At 46.9% G+C, this 18,368-nt stretch overlaps 3 protein-coding genes across 3 annotated transcripts in view, besides 2 other annotated features; all 3 read right to left on the minus strand.

Annotated features, from left to right (window-relative positions):
• UA08_05473 (hypothetical protein) overlaps nt 1-3,107 on the minus strand; it is a gene marked incomplete at both ends in the record, with an annotated part of 7,533 nt that extends 4,426 nt beyond the window's left edge. Inside the window, 2 exons of the mRNA XM_020267917.1 lie at nt 303-2,216; nt 2,268-3,107. Of these exons, the coding sequence (XP_020119035.1) occupies nt 303-2,216; nt 2,268-3,107 (2,754 nt within the window). The remainder of the gene's footprint in view (nt 1-302; nt 2,217-2,267) is intronic.
• Nucleotides 73-160: a repeat region (Identified by RepeatMasker using a combination of RepBase library and repeat library created with RepeatScout).
• A 3,578-nt stretch (nt 3,108-6,685) lies between the features above and the next one.
• UA08_05474 (hypothetical protein) lies at nt 6,686-7,829 on the minus strand (the record flags this gene model as incomplete). Its single annotated transcript, XM_020267928.1, has 3 exons — nt 6,686-6,805; nt 6,871-7,191; nt 7,269-7,829. The coding sequence occupies 3 exons, from the start codon at nt 7,827-7,829 to the stop codon at nt 6,686-6,688; spliced, it is 1,002 nt and encodes a 333-aa protein (XP_020119034.1).
• Nucleotides 7,830-9,310: 1,481 nt separating this feature from the next.
• Nucleotides 9,311-11,195: a repeat region (Identified by RepeatMasker using a combination of RepBase library and repeat library created with RepeatScout).
• Nucleotides 11,196-12,797: 1,602 nt separating this feature from the next.
• Nucleotides 12,798-18,080, minus strand: UA08_05475 (hypothetical protein; the record flags this gene model as incomplete). The annotated part of the gene is made up of 3 exons (XM_020267939.1): nt 12,798-16,637; nt 16,687-16,836; nt 17,370-18,080. The coding sequence occupies 3 exons, from the start codon at nt 18,078-18,080 to the stop codon at nt 12,798-12,800; spliced, it is 4,701 nt and encodes a 1,566-aa protein (XP_020119038.1).
• Nucleotides 18,081-18,368: the final 288 nt, after the last annotated feature.

The following is an 18,368-nucleotide window of genomic DNA, read 5'->3' on the forward strand; positions in this document are numbered from 1 at the left end:
TCCTTCTCCTTTTTCTTCCGTTGTGAAGATGACCACGAGTCCCAGCCATCCCAAAATTCATGGTTCTTAGGTGGTGCAGGTGCTGTTTCAGGCTCAGGCTCAGGCTCAGGCTCGGGTTCTGGCCCGGGTTCTAGTGTAGGCTCTGGTGCAGGCTCGGTTTTAAAGATCTCTTGCCGTGGTGGAATTCCCTTCTTTGTAGCTTCTTTTTCCTTTTTCTTCCGTTGCAAAGGTGACCACGAGTCCCAATCGTTCCAAAACTCATGATTTTCTGGCTGTGTTGGAAGCGACTCCTGTTCCACTACGATTTCGGTTTCGATTTCTTGCAGAATCTCAGGTTCAGGGGTTGTTTCTTCGATTAGGGGAGGGATCCCTTTTTTAACAGCTTCTTTCTCTTTCTTCTTGCGCTGTAAAGGTGACCAACTCTCCCATCCATTCCAAAATTCATGATTTTTGGGTGGCTCTGGTTTAGACTCAGGCTCAGGCTCGGGCTCAAGTTCGGGTTCAGCTATTTCGGGCTTAGGGGGGACTTCTTCAATTAATGGAGGAATTCCCTTTTTGACCGCTTCCTTTTCTTTCTTCTTGCGCTGTGAAGATGACCAGCTTTCCCAGCCATCCCAAAATTCATGGTTTTTGGGCGCTTCTGCTGTAGGCTCTGGTTCTGGTTCTGGTTCTGGCTCAGGCTCAGGCTCAGGCTTTTGCTCTGGCTCGGGATCGGGAGCAATATTTTCAATCAATGGAGGTATCCCCTTCTTAACTGCTTCCTTTTCTTTCTTCTTACGTTGTGAAGCTGACCAACTTTCCCACCCATCCCAAAATTCATGGTTCTTAGGTGGTGCAGGCGCGGGCGCGGGCTCGGGCTCGGGCTCGGGCTCGGGCTCAATTGGAATATTTTCAATTAATGGAGGTATTCCTGTTTTCGCAGCTTCCCTCTCTTTCTTCCTGCGCTGCAGAGGCGACCAACTCTCCCAGCCATTCCAAAAATCATGATTTTTGAGCGGAGCAGGCAGAGGTTCCGGGTCGACAGGTTCTGGGTCAGGATCGGGTATTTCTATACGAGGCGGAATGCCCTTTTTCACTGCCTCCTTTTCCTTCCTTTTGCGCTGCAGAGGGCTCCAGGTGTCCCAGTCGTCCCAAAATTCATGGTTTTTGGGTTTCTCCGGCTCAGCTGCAGGTTCAGTGTCGTCCATAATCTCATTTTCTGGGTCAAGGGATTTCTTCTTTTTACTACCAATTCCCCAGCCGCCGAACCAATCATTATCAGATTGTACAGCTGCAGCAGGAGTTTGCAATGACGATGTAAGGTCTTCTGCAACACCTTTAGATTTGTCTTTCTTCTTGATAGCAGCGCTCCAGCCCCATCCTGTCTGCTCCTCAACCTCTGCAGCTTGGTCGGTATCCTTTTTGGTGCTAGTATCGAAAGCAGACGACATATCATCGCTTTTCGCCAGTGTGGATTCTGTCTCTTTCTTTCCTGCTTTCTTCTTATCTTTCTTTGATGTCGGTACCGCCCAGATGTTGTCGATAACCTGCTCAGGTTCAGGAGCTGTAACCGGATCTAGTTCCATGATGTCTTTCTTGTTGTCTTTCTTGGTAAATGCGGCCCAAATATCATCAGTCTCTGCAGGTTTTGCACCTTTCGTAGTATCGGAATCATTAGTCGCTTTGGTATTTTTCTTCTTGTCTTTGTTCGCCCAGGCTGCCCATACATCCTCAACGGGTTCTGTCGCAGTTTCACGAGCTGGTTCCTCTTTTTTGGAACTCTTCTTGCCCCAAGGACCCCAATCATCAGCGACAGGCTCCGGTATAGATTCTTCATGAAAGCCATTCTTTTTCTTCTTGTTCTTCCCTGCAGCAGTGAAAGTACCCCAGGCATCATCTTCATTCTTTTCCTCCTTTGCATTACCAACGTCGCTCGTACGAGACGTACCCAAGTCTCCAAAGTCGAAACCGTATGTCTTTTTAGTCTTCTTGGGATTGGCTAAATCCCAAGGATTTTCATCCTTGTTAGTTTGCTCCTTTGTGGCGGAAGCGTTATTGTCGAGTGAGCCAAATCCCCATTTGCTGCCTGTTGTCCAATCCTTTCCCCAGCCTCCAAAGCTAATACCTCCAGCACCGGATGTTTCTTTCGCTGGTTCAAAACTTAAATCTAATTGTGGAGCAGCATCATCAAGGTTGATTTCTTGAAATGTGTTTCCGGCAGATTCACCAAACGCGGGCTAGATTAATGGTCAGCGCAAAGCTCGTCTGTGAGGGGGCGCTTTCTTTACCGAGGCCTTTTTCTTTTTGTCCTTTTTTCCAGCTGATGTAAAGCCAGCCCATGTATCGTCATCATTTGCGCCATCGCCATCGTCTGCCCAGCTAAGATTATTTTCGGCTGTACTAGCAGCCGCAGCTTCCGCTTCCTCCTTTTTCTTTCTTTCCTCCTCTTCCTCCTCTTGCTTCTTGGTTTTCTTTTTGTTAGCAGAGGTCCAATCCCCCCAGCCATCGTCGTTCTTATCGCCATCGCCATCGTTGCCGCCATTACCTCCGCCTTCATCACCACCAGCGCTTCCGCCACCTACTGGAGCATCTATTGTCTCATCGCCCTTCTTTTGATCATCGCCACCTCCACCCGATGGCCCAGTCGCGGCTTTTTTGGCGGCCAGTTTGGCTCTTTGCTTCTTCCCATGCTGACGGAAGGTATTGGTACTTTCAAAATCGATCGAAGAAGCGGGTCTAGATTTGGAACTGCATTTGATATTCTCGGGATATGGTGGAGGTGCGGACTGGCAGCTGAATGGTTTTGCCTCAGCCAGTGCTGGAAGCGTGGAGTATTCGGGAGGTAGGTCATCGAGCGCGTCGCAATATGAAGGCGGAGGAGCACCGTAACCAGCAGGCTCCGAGGTTTGTGATATCAATTCATTGGCTAAAGCAACTGCATCGAACAGCGCCAAACGGAAAGAAGCAGACTCGCAGCTAGGGATTTGCTGCTCGACCCTCGCTTGATTCCTTTTCCAATCACTCCTTTCTGACCGCCAGGTATCTGACAACACTTCCTGTACCCCATAAACTTTAACATCTGTAGGGGCCACGTAATCCTGCGCCGATCGAGAATCGAGGGCGTCCATGACGTTGGGAGAGATTGTCCGACAAGCCGCGCGTCAACAGTAAGAAAACAAGCATTGAAGGCGACCAGTTATTGAAGACGGCGAGACGTTTCGTAGTATAGCGCACCCTTGGATTAAACAGGCGTCCTAACATCAATTGATGTCGAGAAAATGCGAACGATATGTGCAAATTACTTCGCTTTCCAAATTGCGATCGCGGTATCCAAAGAAGCAGTCCGGGGTATATCGTCCGTCGGGTCTGTAATTAGTATATAGAATACTCGATCGTGTAGCCGAAAGAAGCATTAAGGGGGACTAGGCCAGGACGCAGATGCTATATTATATTCGAGTCGTACAGGACGGCGCATGCCCAGCACAACTTACGGCTTCACTGTTCAGTAGATCTTTGTTGGCCGTCCTTCGATCGGAATGTGATGTATATTGTGGTTGTCAAGGATCGCCGGGATCCCGAATTCCTCTAGATGTTTCTCAGTAACCCTTTGCGAAAATACGCGAGAGAGAGAGAGAAATTTTCTTTGAGATATCAACGCCTGCTCATTCGTGGGCCGGAAGGGGCGCTGGAAATGGAGTGACATGATTAGTTAGCTAACTGAGGCTAAAAAGCATCAAACCAGTAAGGGGGGCAGAATGGATTCCGAAGGCCAAATGGTGTGGTGTGATAGTGGTAGTTGTGCTGAGGGGGCTGGGGATGTAGCAGCCAACCACAACAAACAGATGGTGTTGACGGGTATGGATGGAGGGGAGCCCCGAGCCTTCTGACTGGCAGCAAAGGAGATCACGCAGGCACAAGCCACTCACTGCGTCAACTCTTGCATAGAGCATATGCTGATTTTCCCAACCTATAGCACAAGCCAAGAATTTTGGGGGTCATATCGCTTATCATGAGAAGGAAAGCTCACTTATCAGTGACGACTTACCGGGCACCTCAAAACAACAATAATAACAAGGACCGCGGCTTCCACAGGCTTGCGCGCTGAAGTGCTCGTGCGTGCCAACTTCCTCTCTGCATGAAGAAAGAAATGAAAATATGAAAAGCAAGAAGGCTATTCCTTCCGAGCCTCCGGGGGTGGCGCTAAGGCTTCGACCATGGAATGATGGAAGTATGGTGTCGTTCGTAGAATCAAGAACTGCAATAGAGATGCGGAATGCGAATAAGGCTTGGGACTCCCGTGACTTCTGTCAGACAAACCCTTGGGAAGGTGCGGGGAGAAAGGAAGGAAGGGACCGGGCCGCGCGAACTACTTCCTTCCTACCAAGGGACGGGCTTCCGTATAGAAACAGACAACAACAAATAGCAAATCAAAGTGGTGTATGTCGAAATAGGTACTGCAAGCAATCAACGGACTGGGATTATTTTTTCTCGCGCTAGTATCCAAGAGTCCGACCCAGGTGGGCACTCTAGCTAGGCAATGAATGATTTGTGGTATACCGGCGACGGCCAGGATGTATAGATAGAAGACAAAACAGCAAACAATTGACCAAAAGAATGACAAGCAGAAGAAGAAAAGGACGAAGAATCACGAGTGAGTTCTTCCCAAGTAATGATCTTGCTATCTGCTTGTCGAGCAGCACCGTAAACCGCGGGCTATGGTAAACATTTAGAGATACTGAGGATTTGTTTTCCTACGAGGAGCTTTGTTTTTCGCTCTTGACACTGAGTCATTCATGATCTGGCAGCAACAGCACACACCACGCGCCTTATGGGTATTCCTTTTCGATCTCGCGTCACATCGAAATTTTCCTGCACACGCATTCATTGGATTCCAAATCCAGCCTTCTTCACCGCATCGAAGGCGATCCAGTCACGGCAGCCAATGATGGCTGACTTTGCATAGACGGATGACGCTAGAGACCAATCTGGTTAACCTGACCCGCTTCTGCTTCCCCGTTGCTGCCTGGGAGCCTGGGACATGCCGGATCTTATAAACCACGAGTCACTCACGCTGTTGAATGTTCAGCCTATCTGCTGCTGACAGACTGTATCTTCGGAGCACAAAGCGGCGACTGAGAATCTCTTTGGCATGAAATCGGGTACACTCTTCTCCTAAGACCCCAATCCGAAAAATTGGAATTGAGGTCCCATCCCGCCTGGATTGAAATGTCTAGGCATGGCCGGACTCACGGAGTATCTGCGGGTGATGCCAGATAGTCTGTCCGGCGAACGTTAATGCTGGCTCCGACATCATCGCCTCGACGATTGGTCTAATGGGGGTGCATGACCGGTTGAAGCTCACTTCAAACCGTCAGAGGCCCTTTGGCGCATCCCTGATTCGATAGGTGTGGCAGCATGCTTGACCTAGCGTCCGCGCCCCCAAGCTTGATGTGGTATTGGGCGCAACAAAACATCGAACTGCCAATCCTTGGGCTGTTCCTGGATATAGTGACTAATGACTGGGGGACAAGTCATCAACGACGCATCCAGGTATCTGATTGAAATCAAAGAAAAAATTTTCAGAAGCAGGATTGAATTAACGACATATCTTATTGATCAATTCGGATTTCTACTGTGATCCAGTAAAGGAAAATCACGTAGGCCCCTTTCTCTAATGGTGACCCCGAGGTTTGGATTTTTAAACATACCTTCAAAATCTGAAGAATGTCGTTTCAGAGTGAAGCAATGACAACTCATCGACGAAAGACACGATCTCACTGTGGATCCTGGCTTTTATGCTGATATTATGCAACCTGCAGCGGCCCTTTTCATGGCTGAAGATTTTGAGATGGAGTGAGGGATGTTACGATGGCATAGCTTACATCTGCCACTTACACCTATTTATCTAGCAAAGGGCTACCTCCCATTATGACGCTGAATCTTCTCCAAGGATCTTAAATCAAGTATGTGGTTACTATCTTTACTAGTTATCTATTACATCAAACTTATATGTCACACAGGACTCCACCTTGTACGATCCAACTAGCATACCAAATCTAACAATATAACATTACTTACATTTACCTAATGTCGTGCATCAAGAGGAAAAATAATATCAATGCATGCCTACCTAACCGTCCGAGTCCTTTAAGTTTTGTTTTCCATGCGGTTTAGGTATAGCGAACGATGATACATGGACCCATTCCAGTGTTTCCTTCTGACAGGTGCGCAGGCCATCGTCTGCTTCACCGCTATTATGACATGCCTAGAAAGGTGCCCGCGGGGTTGAGAGGGGTTGATATAACATCCAATACTCCGGCCTAGGTAAATCGCTGTTATATATATAGCACAAGTTATTTGCATACGTTTCTCATGCCAGCAATCAATTTTTCTTGGCTACTATCATCTGACTCACGTCGATATCGGAGCCGACAAAGTACTGGGCCACCGATTGAATAAAGAACAACATCTAATTAAAACACCCAAACTACAAATACATTCCCCACGGATAATACACACACACAGGACAAAGAAAGAAAGAAAAAAAAAAAAAAAAAAAAGAAAGGAAGGAAGGAACAGAGAGCGAGGCAAAGATCCACGGAGCACATAGAGTATCAATACATCAAAATAACACCTGCACGAGAAAGATTCATGACAGCGAGCTTCCCAGACGCTCTATCACCTTCTACCCCTCAATACTCAACATCTAAGCCGAGCTGGCAGTCTTTGATTTAGCATTCGACGAGGACCTGGGATCCTCGCCGTATACCTCACGGTATTCCCTGACATATCGTTCTTTGTCTTCTGCCGCCTTTTGCGAGTATGGCTGTTGTAAATTTTAGTTTCTAGGTCTCCCATACAGGAATCGACAAATCATATGTATATGCTTACCTGTTTCTCTTGCTCCGACGCAGCCGCCCACTCTGTGTGCACACGCTCACGCTTTTCTTGAGTAGACAGATGATCGAGATCCCCGCTTTGCATCCGCTCTCGGCTAAAGAAAATATATGAAGAAGTAGGCATCTTCACCAAACGATCGTCCTTGATTGCGGGATATTTCAGTGTGTTTTTTCTGTGTTCGGCCGTGAGAAATGCTAGACGCCTGCGGGCTCTGTTGGCCGTTTTTATCTGCAATGGAGTGTGCGAGTTCACCCATTCAGCATATATTCTATTCCTCTCCTGCATGGTCGCCGCCGTCTGACGCTCAAGTGCCTGTGGAGGTCATACCGTGTTAGTCGCTCCAAACTTTGATATAATATCATGACAGGAAGAGATATCCCATTACAGACCTCTCGTTCAGATGCAGAAAGGTTTCTATACTCTTCGGCCGCAGTTTGGAAACGGCTTCTTGATTCGTCCAACGAGGTAGTACCTCGCACTTTCTCCCTGATGAAAACAATCCAAGGCCTCAGGGTTTGAGATCTAGGCTCCTCCTTTCTCAATGACTGTAATTTGAGATCCTTGATTTCCTTTCGGAGCTTGACCTTCTTCTGTGCAGCTTTCTTCTTTTCCATTTGTTCAGGAGTTACTTCCTTCTTTGTTTTCTTTGTCTTCTTCGGCTTTTTGGCCTTTGTATCCTTCTTCTTTGAGCCTTCGGTCTCCTTCGGACCTTTGCGTGGTTTATCAGTAGCAGCTGCAGAGTAATGATATTTCTGGACTGTTGTGAAACGCTCAAGCGTGTAATTTCCAGTCTTGATCAGGGGGGCAGCGCGGTTTTCAGCTGTACGAAATACATGCTGGACATGGCTAGTGGCAAGTGGCACACGAGTCGAAAGGGTTGCTGTCTGCTGAAGCTTGTTGAATCGCTGAAGGACCCGACGGCCCCGACGAGCCGCAAAGATGAATTGCATTGTCGCAGCGGCGGGATAATGCTTTGTGACTTCTCCGAGTTGACAGTTGGATGAGCCCCAAGAGCGTGATATTCAACCACGGCGACAGGTACGAGGCAATTAGTTGCGCTGGCACAGAGCAACTCCCTTGCTGAAACTGAGGAAGGAGGCTGGGCAGTGCCGACCGCGTATTTTGGTTCGTTTGGATTCTTCCGAATCAGGTTAGTCAGCACGTGACCTTCTTCACTGGCCAATGACATCATGACTAAGGCTGCCAATCACAAGGCACTTTCTATACTATTTTTGAGTAGAGCATCATCGCATTATACTGGAAGATTGGACTATTATAGCTAGTAGCTAGCAACGAGAACATCATGAATATAGCTGTGAATCTCAGCACTCAACCAAACCGGACATCTCTGACAGTGCCCTCGTTGTCGACGTGAACATTGAGCCTGCAATGGAAACACGGTCTTAGTCTCAAAATACCATGAATGTATAGTTAAACGGATGTTACAACGTACCGGTCAGGTCGGTGATCCGCTGTTGTCATATCATCTGGTTTCAGTACACGATGACCAGAGGGCAGATCTTTTTTCGCGAATGACTGGATGAAGTACGCCTCAATTAGCCAACTGTGTATATAAAGCACAATTCTTGCTGGTTGATTGATTGACTGGGCTGAATCCTACCACTTCGTCGCTTGTCGAATCGGTCAGTTTCTTGCCAAGGAGCTTCTCAATCCAGTCAGTCTTCTGGTCCCCTGTCAGGGAAGAAGTGATCCCAGGAACGACGAGAGGCATGGCTGTAGATCGTATGTGTGTGTGTATATGTGTGTGAGTGAGTGAGTGAGTTTGACTGTGTGATGGGAATCATGAGAATTTGGAAGTATGGAATATCATGTATATATTAACTCCGGAAAAGAGAATGCAATGACGTCGGTCTTTTCTCCATGTGGCCTCGCGGGGGTGATGTCACCGCCCACGAAGATGCATGGATATCAAGCAGGCGTTATTTCTATTCAACCAACGCGCCATGAGATATGCCCAACTGCACTGCGCCTCCACCATGTCTGTGTGACTTGCAGGCATCCCCGACAGACAGGCCAATAGAAAAGGAATCACACCAGCAATGAATCTCCGTTCTCAAACGAGGTCAATATCGTGCTTCTAGCCTTCTGTAGTACGTGAGTTTCTATTGATAGAAAGAAGATCAGGCTAACTAACCTGCTCCGGACTAGCGCACAGAGCATGTTTTTAAGTCTTGTCAAGTTCGCAAGGCTGAACACTGAATGTGCCTCGTCCTCATCTTGGTCACAATAATATAATCCCCGGATCATTGTGTGTGGTATCTTAGGTATCTGGGGGAACGATCAAAACAAACGTAAAGAAGGGTAATCAAGGCATTTAAGCGCCTTAGTAGCTATGTACTCGGCCCTCAGTGCTCCAGAGCGAAATAACAAGGCCATCAGCACTAAGTTAGTAATTGATTCGTCGTGTATATAACGTAACCGGTAAGCCACCCGGCCATGTAAGCGACCCGGCCACCTCCGCCCGGAAACGCGTTCTATTTCGATCTTACAACTTCAACGCGTCAATATGCCACCAATTCGCAAGAAAAATCCTTCAAAATCAGCTGAATTAGAAGGAAAGATTCAATTAGCTATTTCCGATTTAAAAAATGGGAATATTCAAAGTATTCGTGAAGCTGTACGGGTTTATACTATCCCTCGTACAACTCTCCAAGACCGACTGAAGGGAACACAATATAAACATACAAAACGCGCCAACAGTCATAAATTCACTCAGTTTAAAGAGGAATCGCTTATTAGATGGATATTAGATCTAGATAGGCGAGGATTACCTCCCCGGCCATCTATGGTACGAGAAATGGCCAACTATCTTCTTTCTCAACACGGAAATCAACAGGTTGGAGAAAAATGGATTTATAACCTAGTTCAACATCGCTCAGAGCTCAAATCGCGATTTTCTCGAAGATATAACTATGAACGTGCCAAATGCGAAGATCCAAAGATAATCCAAGAATATTTTGACCGCGTACAAGAGGCTATATTAGAATATGGCATCTTATCAGAAGATATCTATAACTTCGATAAGACTAGCTTTGCTATAAGACTCTGTGCAACTGCAAAGGTTATTACTGGGAGCGATCGATATGCCCATCCAAAGCTATTACAACCTGGCAATCGAGAATAGGTAACTTCAATTAAGGCAGTTAATTCTACTAGATGGGCTCTGCCTTCATATATAATTTTTAAAGCAACAAAATATATGCAAGAAGGCTGGTTTGAGACTCTTCCAGATAATTGGAAAATCAATATTAGCGACAATAGATAGACAACTAATAATATTGGCATGGATTGGCTTCAAAATCACTTTATTCCTCTTACAAATAGCTGTACAATAGGAAGATATCGAATGCTGATTCTCGATGGCCATGGAAGTCATTTGACTGCGGAATTTGACCGTACATGCACTAAGAATAATATTATTCCAGTCTACATGCCTCCACATTCCTCTCATCTCTTGCAGCCTCTCGATATTAGCTGTTTTGCAGTTATAAAGCGGAAATATGGACAGCTTGTTGAGCAGCGGATGAGGCTTGGATTCAATCACATCGACAAAATTGATTTTCTTACTGCATTTCCAGAGGCCCGTACGATGGCATATAAAGCTGAGACTATTCGGAAGGGCTTCATAGCCACTGGATTAGTGCCATATAATCCAGATCAAGTCTATCAACAGCTTACTGTTCAGCTTAAGACTCCTACACCTCCCCCAAGTCGATCGAGTAATACTCAATCATCCTGCTTACAAACACCTCAAAATCCACGCCAATTTAAACGTCAATTGAGTACAATAAAAAGGCGTATAAGCCAGCGTACAGGAAGCCCATTAAGTTCAGTTGATGAGACAATTGATCGGATGTCTAAGGCGTACGAAATGACCGCGAATAGCCTTATACTTCTAGGGAAAGAAGTTCATGATTTACGGGCTGCACATGAGAAGGAGAAGCAAAAACGCAGACAATCTAGGAAGCAGATAGAACATGAGCAAGGAATTACTAGAAAGGAAGCTCAGGCGCTTGTACAAAGTCAGATTAAGGCATCTCAAAGTGTTACTACTGCTCCGGCTGAGCCTGAGCTGCCAGCCTCGCAAGCGATCGTACGCCGCCAATTTAAGTGTAGTGAGTGTGGTATTCTCGGGCATAAAAGGCCTCAATGCCCTCATCGTACTAGTAATTAGTTTTTTTATATATAATTATTATTTTGGGTTGAAAATTGTGATTAGAAATTCATATAGAACGCGTTTCCGGGCAGAGGTGGCCGGGTCGCTTACATGGCCGGGTGGCTTACCGGTTACGTTAATGAATTATACAAAGGCCCGAGGCTGTACTCCGTACGACTCAGGCCAAGTTCAGTAGAAATCTGTACTCCGTTCCCGTTAGGCTTCGCCTCGCTTACCAGCTCCACCCAACCCGTGGCTTAGGGAAGAAAATTGCCAAAGTGTTGGCTCGGACATTTCTACTATTTGAAAGGGTTGAAAAACGTGGTTGGTGAGCTAAAATTAACATCTCGCAAGTTGTCCAACAGGGAGGGCCCTGACTCTGTGCGAATGGCAATGCTCTCAGCCTCAGGTGCACCGTGCTAGTGCTTCTAGCAATCATTAGCGGTAGTGCTATGTGGTAATAGTCTGTTGGGATTGAAATTGCATCTTGACCGAAAAATATTTATTTATCTATCTCATTTCCAATCTTCAATTCAACCGATTTGATGAACAATGCCGGCAGATGAATAAGAATCCCATATATATGTCTAAGACTTCCCCCTAACAACTATCTATGACATCCTCCAAATACACAAAGTACCGGATTTCCAGCATCTGATACCCCAAAGCGCTTGACAGAAAAATCAGACACCGAGCCATGGCGTCGCTCGCCGATTCGTCTCCGAGCCTGGTATCGACTATAAATATGAGGGATACACAAGACTCCAACGACAATCAAGTTCCCATTGCGGGCATTGTGGTTGGATCCGTCATTGGCCTCGTCCTTGTCATTTGCATCGTATTATATCTTTTTAGCAGCGACAATTTCTTGAGGCGTCGCGGTTGGCTTAAAATTAGAGGGGGCCCGCACAAAAGCGATTCGCAGCATCTCAGCCCGCCTGATGACCAAGAGTCATTAACAAAACGCGCCTCATTTGTTTCCGAGCGTGAATCGATGATGTTTAGCAGAAGCCGTGCGTCTTCGCTACAGTTTGCCGTGGTCGAGGATATGGATTCGCAACGGAGAATGTCATCGCAGGTCTATGTTTTACGAGGCGAGCAGTATGTTCCCCTGCAGCAAATGGACACGGAGCGGAATTCTCTATTGAGTCATGATATGAATCGAATGTCAGAAGTCGACATTTCCTCTATCGATAATGACCACGGTAGCATCCCTGTTGTCGTCTCGCCTCCACCAGAGAATACACAGACGAATCAACAGCTTGGAAATGTCTCAAGAGCAGGGATTATCAATCACTCGGAGGTCGTATCAGAAGTGTCAACTACACACGCTCCCCGATGATATCACGAATGAACCACGAATCTCGAAATCGATAGCATAAGCTTCGTCAGTCGGCTTTGGCTTTCTTTTCTCCGTTCAAATGGGGGCATCGACACTAGATGTCGGGAATTTGAATGGTCTTTTCTTCTTAGCTCCTATATAGATACCCCCCTGGTGTGTATGAAAGAGAGACCTTTCATGTGATGACGCCCACAGAGCTTGTAATTTACTGAGATATAGATGACCATCATATCCACTTATTGAGAGCAGTCATTTGCATTCCTGCCATACTTCAATTCACGACAAGTTGTCCGTAATGTTATTCAAGGAAGCCAAATCGATTTCAGCGTGCCCACTGGTTTACTTGATCCATAGATACGCACGTTGATGGTGAGTAGCTAGTTAATGCACGTTCTATGCTCATTCAATGGGCTTTCGTGGAGATGACAATTTTTTGATGTTTCGTAGACATCGCTCCAATCGCCGCCCGCGTTCCTTCTCTTGCACAACGGCTGCCCGTACAAAGGCTCGAATGGCATCACGTCCAACCTTTTCCCGCCAGGAGGTCCAACCAGCCAGCTCACTAACTACCACATTCTTATTCCATGATATTTCTCGTGACAATCGTGATGCCTGAGCTTCCGAGTCATGGATTTTTTGTTCTAGATCTCGTAAATTCTTTTGCCTCGATTCCTCCAGAACTGAAAGATTGAGGTTGAATTTTCTCGGCAGTGACGACGATGCGAGTGATGTGCGAGACCGCGACAAATTACGATTAGTCGACGAAAGAGTATTCACAAGCCTGCTGGGACGGGAAAGAGCATTTAACACTGCTGTTGTTGTGCTTTGTATTGATGTCATGGTTTTGAGAAACTGGAGGAGAGGGGAAGAATCCGATGACGATGTGCTCATAGTTGTGGCATAACGGGCGAATGCGTCGACGTGTGATTTTGGAAGAGCATTGGTTGGGGCCTTTAGTGTTGATAGGCTAGATGAACAGAGACTGGCAGCATCTCCAAAGTCAGATACCGCATGTTGCAACGAGTGTCCACGTCGAATGATGCTACGTGTATTGGCATGGACAGCCCGAACAACTTCCTGAGCGTGCGCAACAAATTGCTCCGTGTCCCTCAGGCCATCTGGCGTGATGGGCTCATAGTCATCATATATGCTTTCGTAAAGCACAGAGGCTTTGCGTTGAGATCGATCAGCCATCATGTCGGGCTGCAATTCTGGCACGAGAAAAAATTCCCACAGCATTTCATGTGTAGCAAAAGTTGGATGTGTAAGTAGAATTCGCAGGAATTGATCAAGACGTCCCTGCATCTCATGGAGAATCGCACGAGAGGGTTTGGAATGAATTTGAAACGGGCTTCGAGCCTCAGAGATATTTGGGATGTAGGATGCGGGATGCTCAACTGATAAACATTTGACCAAGTTTTCGAAGTCGGCCAAGGACCGTCGGCATGTAGTGATGGTATAAGTGGTTGTTCCGTTCGTAGCGGTTGGGCTAGAATCCTCCTGTGCACCCGACTTCAAGATAAATCGCACTGTCGCGTCCTCGACGAAAAGCGAGCGCACGACAGTAGTGATTCGACCTGTGATATCCCCGGCGACCGGAGGACCATTCAGAAACAGTATCATGTCATCAATCCTGTTTCGCACTTCATCATCCTTTGCAAGTTCAATAGCTGTCAGACCACGGCTCTCTGTGAGATGGGTATCAACTCTAGGATCTGCGAAGAGTTTTCGCATCATATCTACTCGTCCATATTTGCTCGCCATCATCAGCGGTGTGAATCTTTTCTCGTTTGTAGCATTCGGGTCGCAGTCACATTGTTCGAGAATCCGTGTGATAATCGAAGGGTCGCTAACGATATGCAGCAAAGTATTACCTTTCGAATCAACGTGATCATCTAGCCGGAGAGGCTGTCCATCATCTTGTGCTTTTTGTGCTACCGTCAGAGCTTCATTTACCATGTTCTGATAATTGGAATGATCGTAACATCTGCATAGGGCAAAAAGCGGCGTTTGCCCATGCTTATCCTTTTTCCCCCATGGCAAAAGACTTCCCAGCGTAGACATCAGGTAAGGGGCACCAAACAAGTAGTGCGCAGCTGTGCGACCCCTTATGTCTTCCTTCTCTAGATAGCTACTGATTGTATGCAAGTCTGCCTCAGCTAATAAAAAATCCGTGATGATATTGATCACCTCTCTATTGGCGTGTTGAACAGCTGCGCTCAATAATGTCGTGCCATCGCGATTTGTGTCCCCAAGGATGACATCAATTGCGTAAAATTCTCGAAGGCTTAAAAGATATCTTAAGGCTCCAGGCTGATGACTTTCAACCGCCATCATTGGTACCGAATCGCCAGCAGGATCATGGGTATGACTTAAAGTTTCAATTGAAGTGTCTCCTTCAATACCACTAAATGTCGAAGCAATGGTTGTTGTTCTTGAGAGCAATGAAACCGCCGATGAGCCTGATATACTGCCGACGTCCATGGAAACCCTTTTCCGGGGCTGTTGTTCAGCGTCAGGTAATGTTGAACGGGCCCACGTTTGAAACGGAAACACATGAGATAAAGGCGGACGACCAGGTTCTGATTCGATATGTTGTTCAGGTGGGTTCCCATTGACTAACGCAAATCTGATAGATTGTTGTTCACCCTGAGGCACGTCAGGTTCTTCTTCTCTGGGTTGCATGTCCGCATTCGGGGCGATATGTTCATCTATGGGCTCTCCATCATTTTCATCGGGTTCCAAGATGGATCTGATGTCTCTGGTCTTGCCAGCTTTTGTTGCTTGCCATAGTCGCCTATTTCGCGCGCTGGCCCTTCGAAGCGGAGCAGAATCGCTCACTAAATATGCCAGGACCGCCTCAAACGTACTCAGAGCATACCCCATCTCTCCACTTTCAACATCATCTACAAAAATGAAGTGTTGCATATAGAGAAGCCGAGCTTGAAGTTGACGGACTTGAGACCTAATCACTACAACGAGAAGCAAAGATACTAGAATATCAGCATTCACTGTAAAACTGGGTGCCTGCTTTTCCGATGATTCGAACGACATCTCTGTTCCCTTTGAGATTGTGACGGCCTTGATAGTCGTCAAAAGTACTTCAAGCATATCCTGTGGGCAAGTGGCATCATTCATCTTTCGGAATTCTTCCACACCTCTAATGAGCCGATCCATCAACACTTTTTTACCAGCAAAGCCTCCTTCTATGGTGATGCCAACCTGAGACACGTCGATGTGCTCAATTTGTCGGATCCTTGTGTCGAGCTCAGCATCATCCGTTCGACGAAAATTGCAAAGTCGAGGGAATAATAGCGTATCGTGGACTTGCTGTGCTATGTATTTCTCAATCAATCGCTCCACTAAAGGGCCAGTTAGTTCGGTAGTTGCGCCGAGAAGTGAGAGCTGTTGCTTGTCAACTAAACGGAAGAGGTCAATTGCTGCTGTTACAGCCGTTTCTAGACTGCGTCGCATAAGATCTTCATCGTCTGCGAAGTATTCAATAGAGTTGAAAGGTAATCCATCTATTTCCAAGGCGTCGCTTACAGACTGCCATTGTTCGCCTTTTATTGAGGATACCGGTGATTGCGATGGAGGAGGAGGTAGGGGCTTCCCAAGCTCTTTGCCGAATTCCCGAAATAATCGATCGAGCCCTGGCTGCATCTGTCTTGAAATCATTGGGAAATGTGAAAGGAGCTCCCCAAATGATTTGATATCGCGTTTTTGAATATTTGAAGCATCTCCTGTGTTTTGATCAGCTGTTGTTGCGTCGACCACATAAACGCTTCCTGGTGGGACTGCTGGTATTATTTTTGCAGGGTCGAAGGTTCCAATCAGCGGCCTGGAGATATAATAGATAAGCCATGGCTGGGAGTTATGATTCGGTGTATAATAGAGGAAATCGGACAGAAGTTGTGCTTGGCAAAACGATTTGAATCCTGGCAACATGTAAGCGATGCGATAATCCGGAGTATATTGCGAAGACCAACCTTTATTACTATAGACCGAGCTTTCCTTGACTATCACCGTGCGACCATTGACAGTTGTGACTTGTCTGGCTTTTCCCCGTGTGTCTCTGACGTTTGAGGCATCGGTCTTATTCGATGCACCGGACGGGCCGGGTATCCGTAGCACATGGCTCCCAAGGAATTCTTCGGAGGAAACGAGGTCGGAATAGTATGCGTTGGTCTCTTTGTCTCGTGATCCAAATAGCGATTCTGTCGTGGGAACTAGAAGCACCTATTGAGAATTAGAAATCGCATGAGAACTTGGAGAGCGTTGCGCGTACATGATTTTCAACCGGGACGCACTGTCCGGGGACGGTGCTCCGAAAGAAGGCACGGATGAATGGATTTAAAGGGTGCATCCGAGCAACATTGGCAAGCCTGTACAGAAGCTCGTCAAGCTGCGCTTGGGCGGTTTGAATGAATGATGTTGCCTAACAGCCGTGAGCACCAGGGGTTCAAGGCAGTAAAAGTGCCGGCAAGGCAGTGTATTCAAGTAGCTTGAGCCTCATAGGGGGGAACCAAGAGTTCTAGTGTTTGATAAACAAGCGGTCCTGGGAATTGAAAAGGAGCATGGCAACGAGTGGTACAGACGATGAATGATGCCTGTTCTTGAAGTCTTGTTTGACAGCATGAATGATGAACATCACATGTCACGCTAGTCCACGCTAGGAATACGCCCATATTTTCCACCCGGAGCCGCCTGAGTGTGATGAAGACGTGTAATATTCTTTACCAGCAACAGTACTTATTATCACACAGCTAATATTCACTACTTCACAAATAATACATGGAAAAATACAGATTAGAAATATATGAGGCCCTCCCGAGTTCTTGTACAAGTAGCCAGCGTCCGTCCTTCGTCCGGAAAGACTTATAGGTATCAAGAATTGCCAAATGGCCTATGCATTTGGAAGCCCTGAAAGAGCGGTTGAAGTGTCCCCTCTCTTTAACCAAGTCTGCGCACTTGTCTGCTCCTTGTACCACCGAACTTTATTCTGGTAGCGTCGGTTACGCGTGAGATCAATGGGCGAACGTTTCGCCCTTCGTTCCCTAACAACACTTTGATAAAGGCTTCACGGCCTAGCCCAAACCCGCGAAATACGAGTCCGATTTTCGAGATTTCATGCAGCAGGCCCTTCTCTTGAATTTGTGCGAAAACATGCGAAGACAACTGGAAGGCCGGATCGTAGCCCGATCGATGAGACTTGCGGAAACCAAGGCTACCGCACCCAAGAGACATTATAGGATTTCCATTCGGCTTTGTGAGTGTGATTATCGTGTTGTGTTTGTGGGCGTAGACATGTAGGCTATAGGGAGGTGCACGGTTGCCATACGCTGAATAAAATTGCTCCTGTCGAACGCGCAATCCATCGATATAAGAGGAAGCCTTCTGGCCATTGGCCTGGTTCCTTGCATTCAACACGTTCAGGATGCCTTGAACTCCTTGTGAGCCGCTTGTCGACGCCTCATTAGCGGTCGGTTCGCTTGGTTTCAAAAGGTCGCTTTCCCTCTGACGACGGGTGAGGATCGCATCTCTGGTTGGATTAGGAGGAGCGCCAGAAGAAGACGATGTCGAAAATCTCGAGGTGCTCTGGATATTTGACAGTCGCTGCCGGCTGCTATGAGTGAACCATGGCATAGTCTTTTCGAAGGTGTTCCAAAGCCGGGCCCTCATGATGGGCGATATGGAAAGAAGCCGGGAAGACGGTGTAGGTGCGATTCGAAGTTCTATTCAAGTAGACACGATCTTTGTAGTCCTAGTCAATCAAATGAGGGAATGTAATCAAGTCGAAGCTTGCCAACAGCATGCAAGCATTGAACGTAGCAAGAATGGCTCGTTGGAGAATTTCAGACTGCGGCTTGCGGGTAAAGACAATTCTTCGACCCGGGTCTTGGCGCCGAATTATCGGAGTCTAGCTTTAAGGATGAATATTTTCTCCGCCACAACCCCGTTGGTTTACAC

Source organism: Talaromyces atroroseus (assembly GCF_001907595.1).
Source record: "Talaromyces atroroseus strain IBT 11181 chromosome Unknown scaffold_7, whole genome shotgun sequence".
In the NCBI taxonomy this organism is placed as follows: domain Eukaryota; kingdom Fungi; phylum Ascomycota; class Eurotiomycetes; order Eurotiales; family Trichocomaceae; genus Talaromyces; species Talaromyces atroroseus.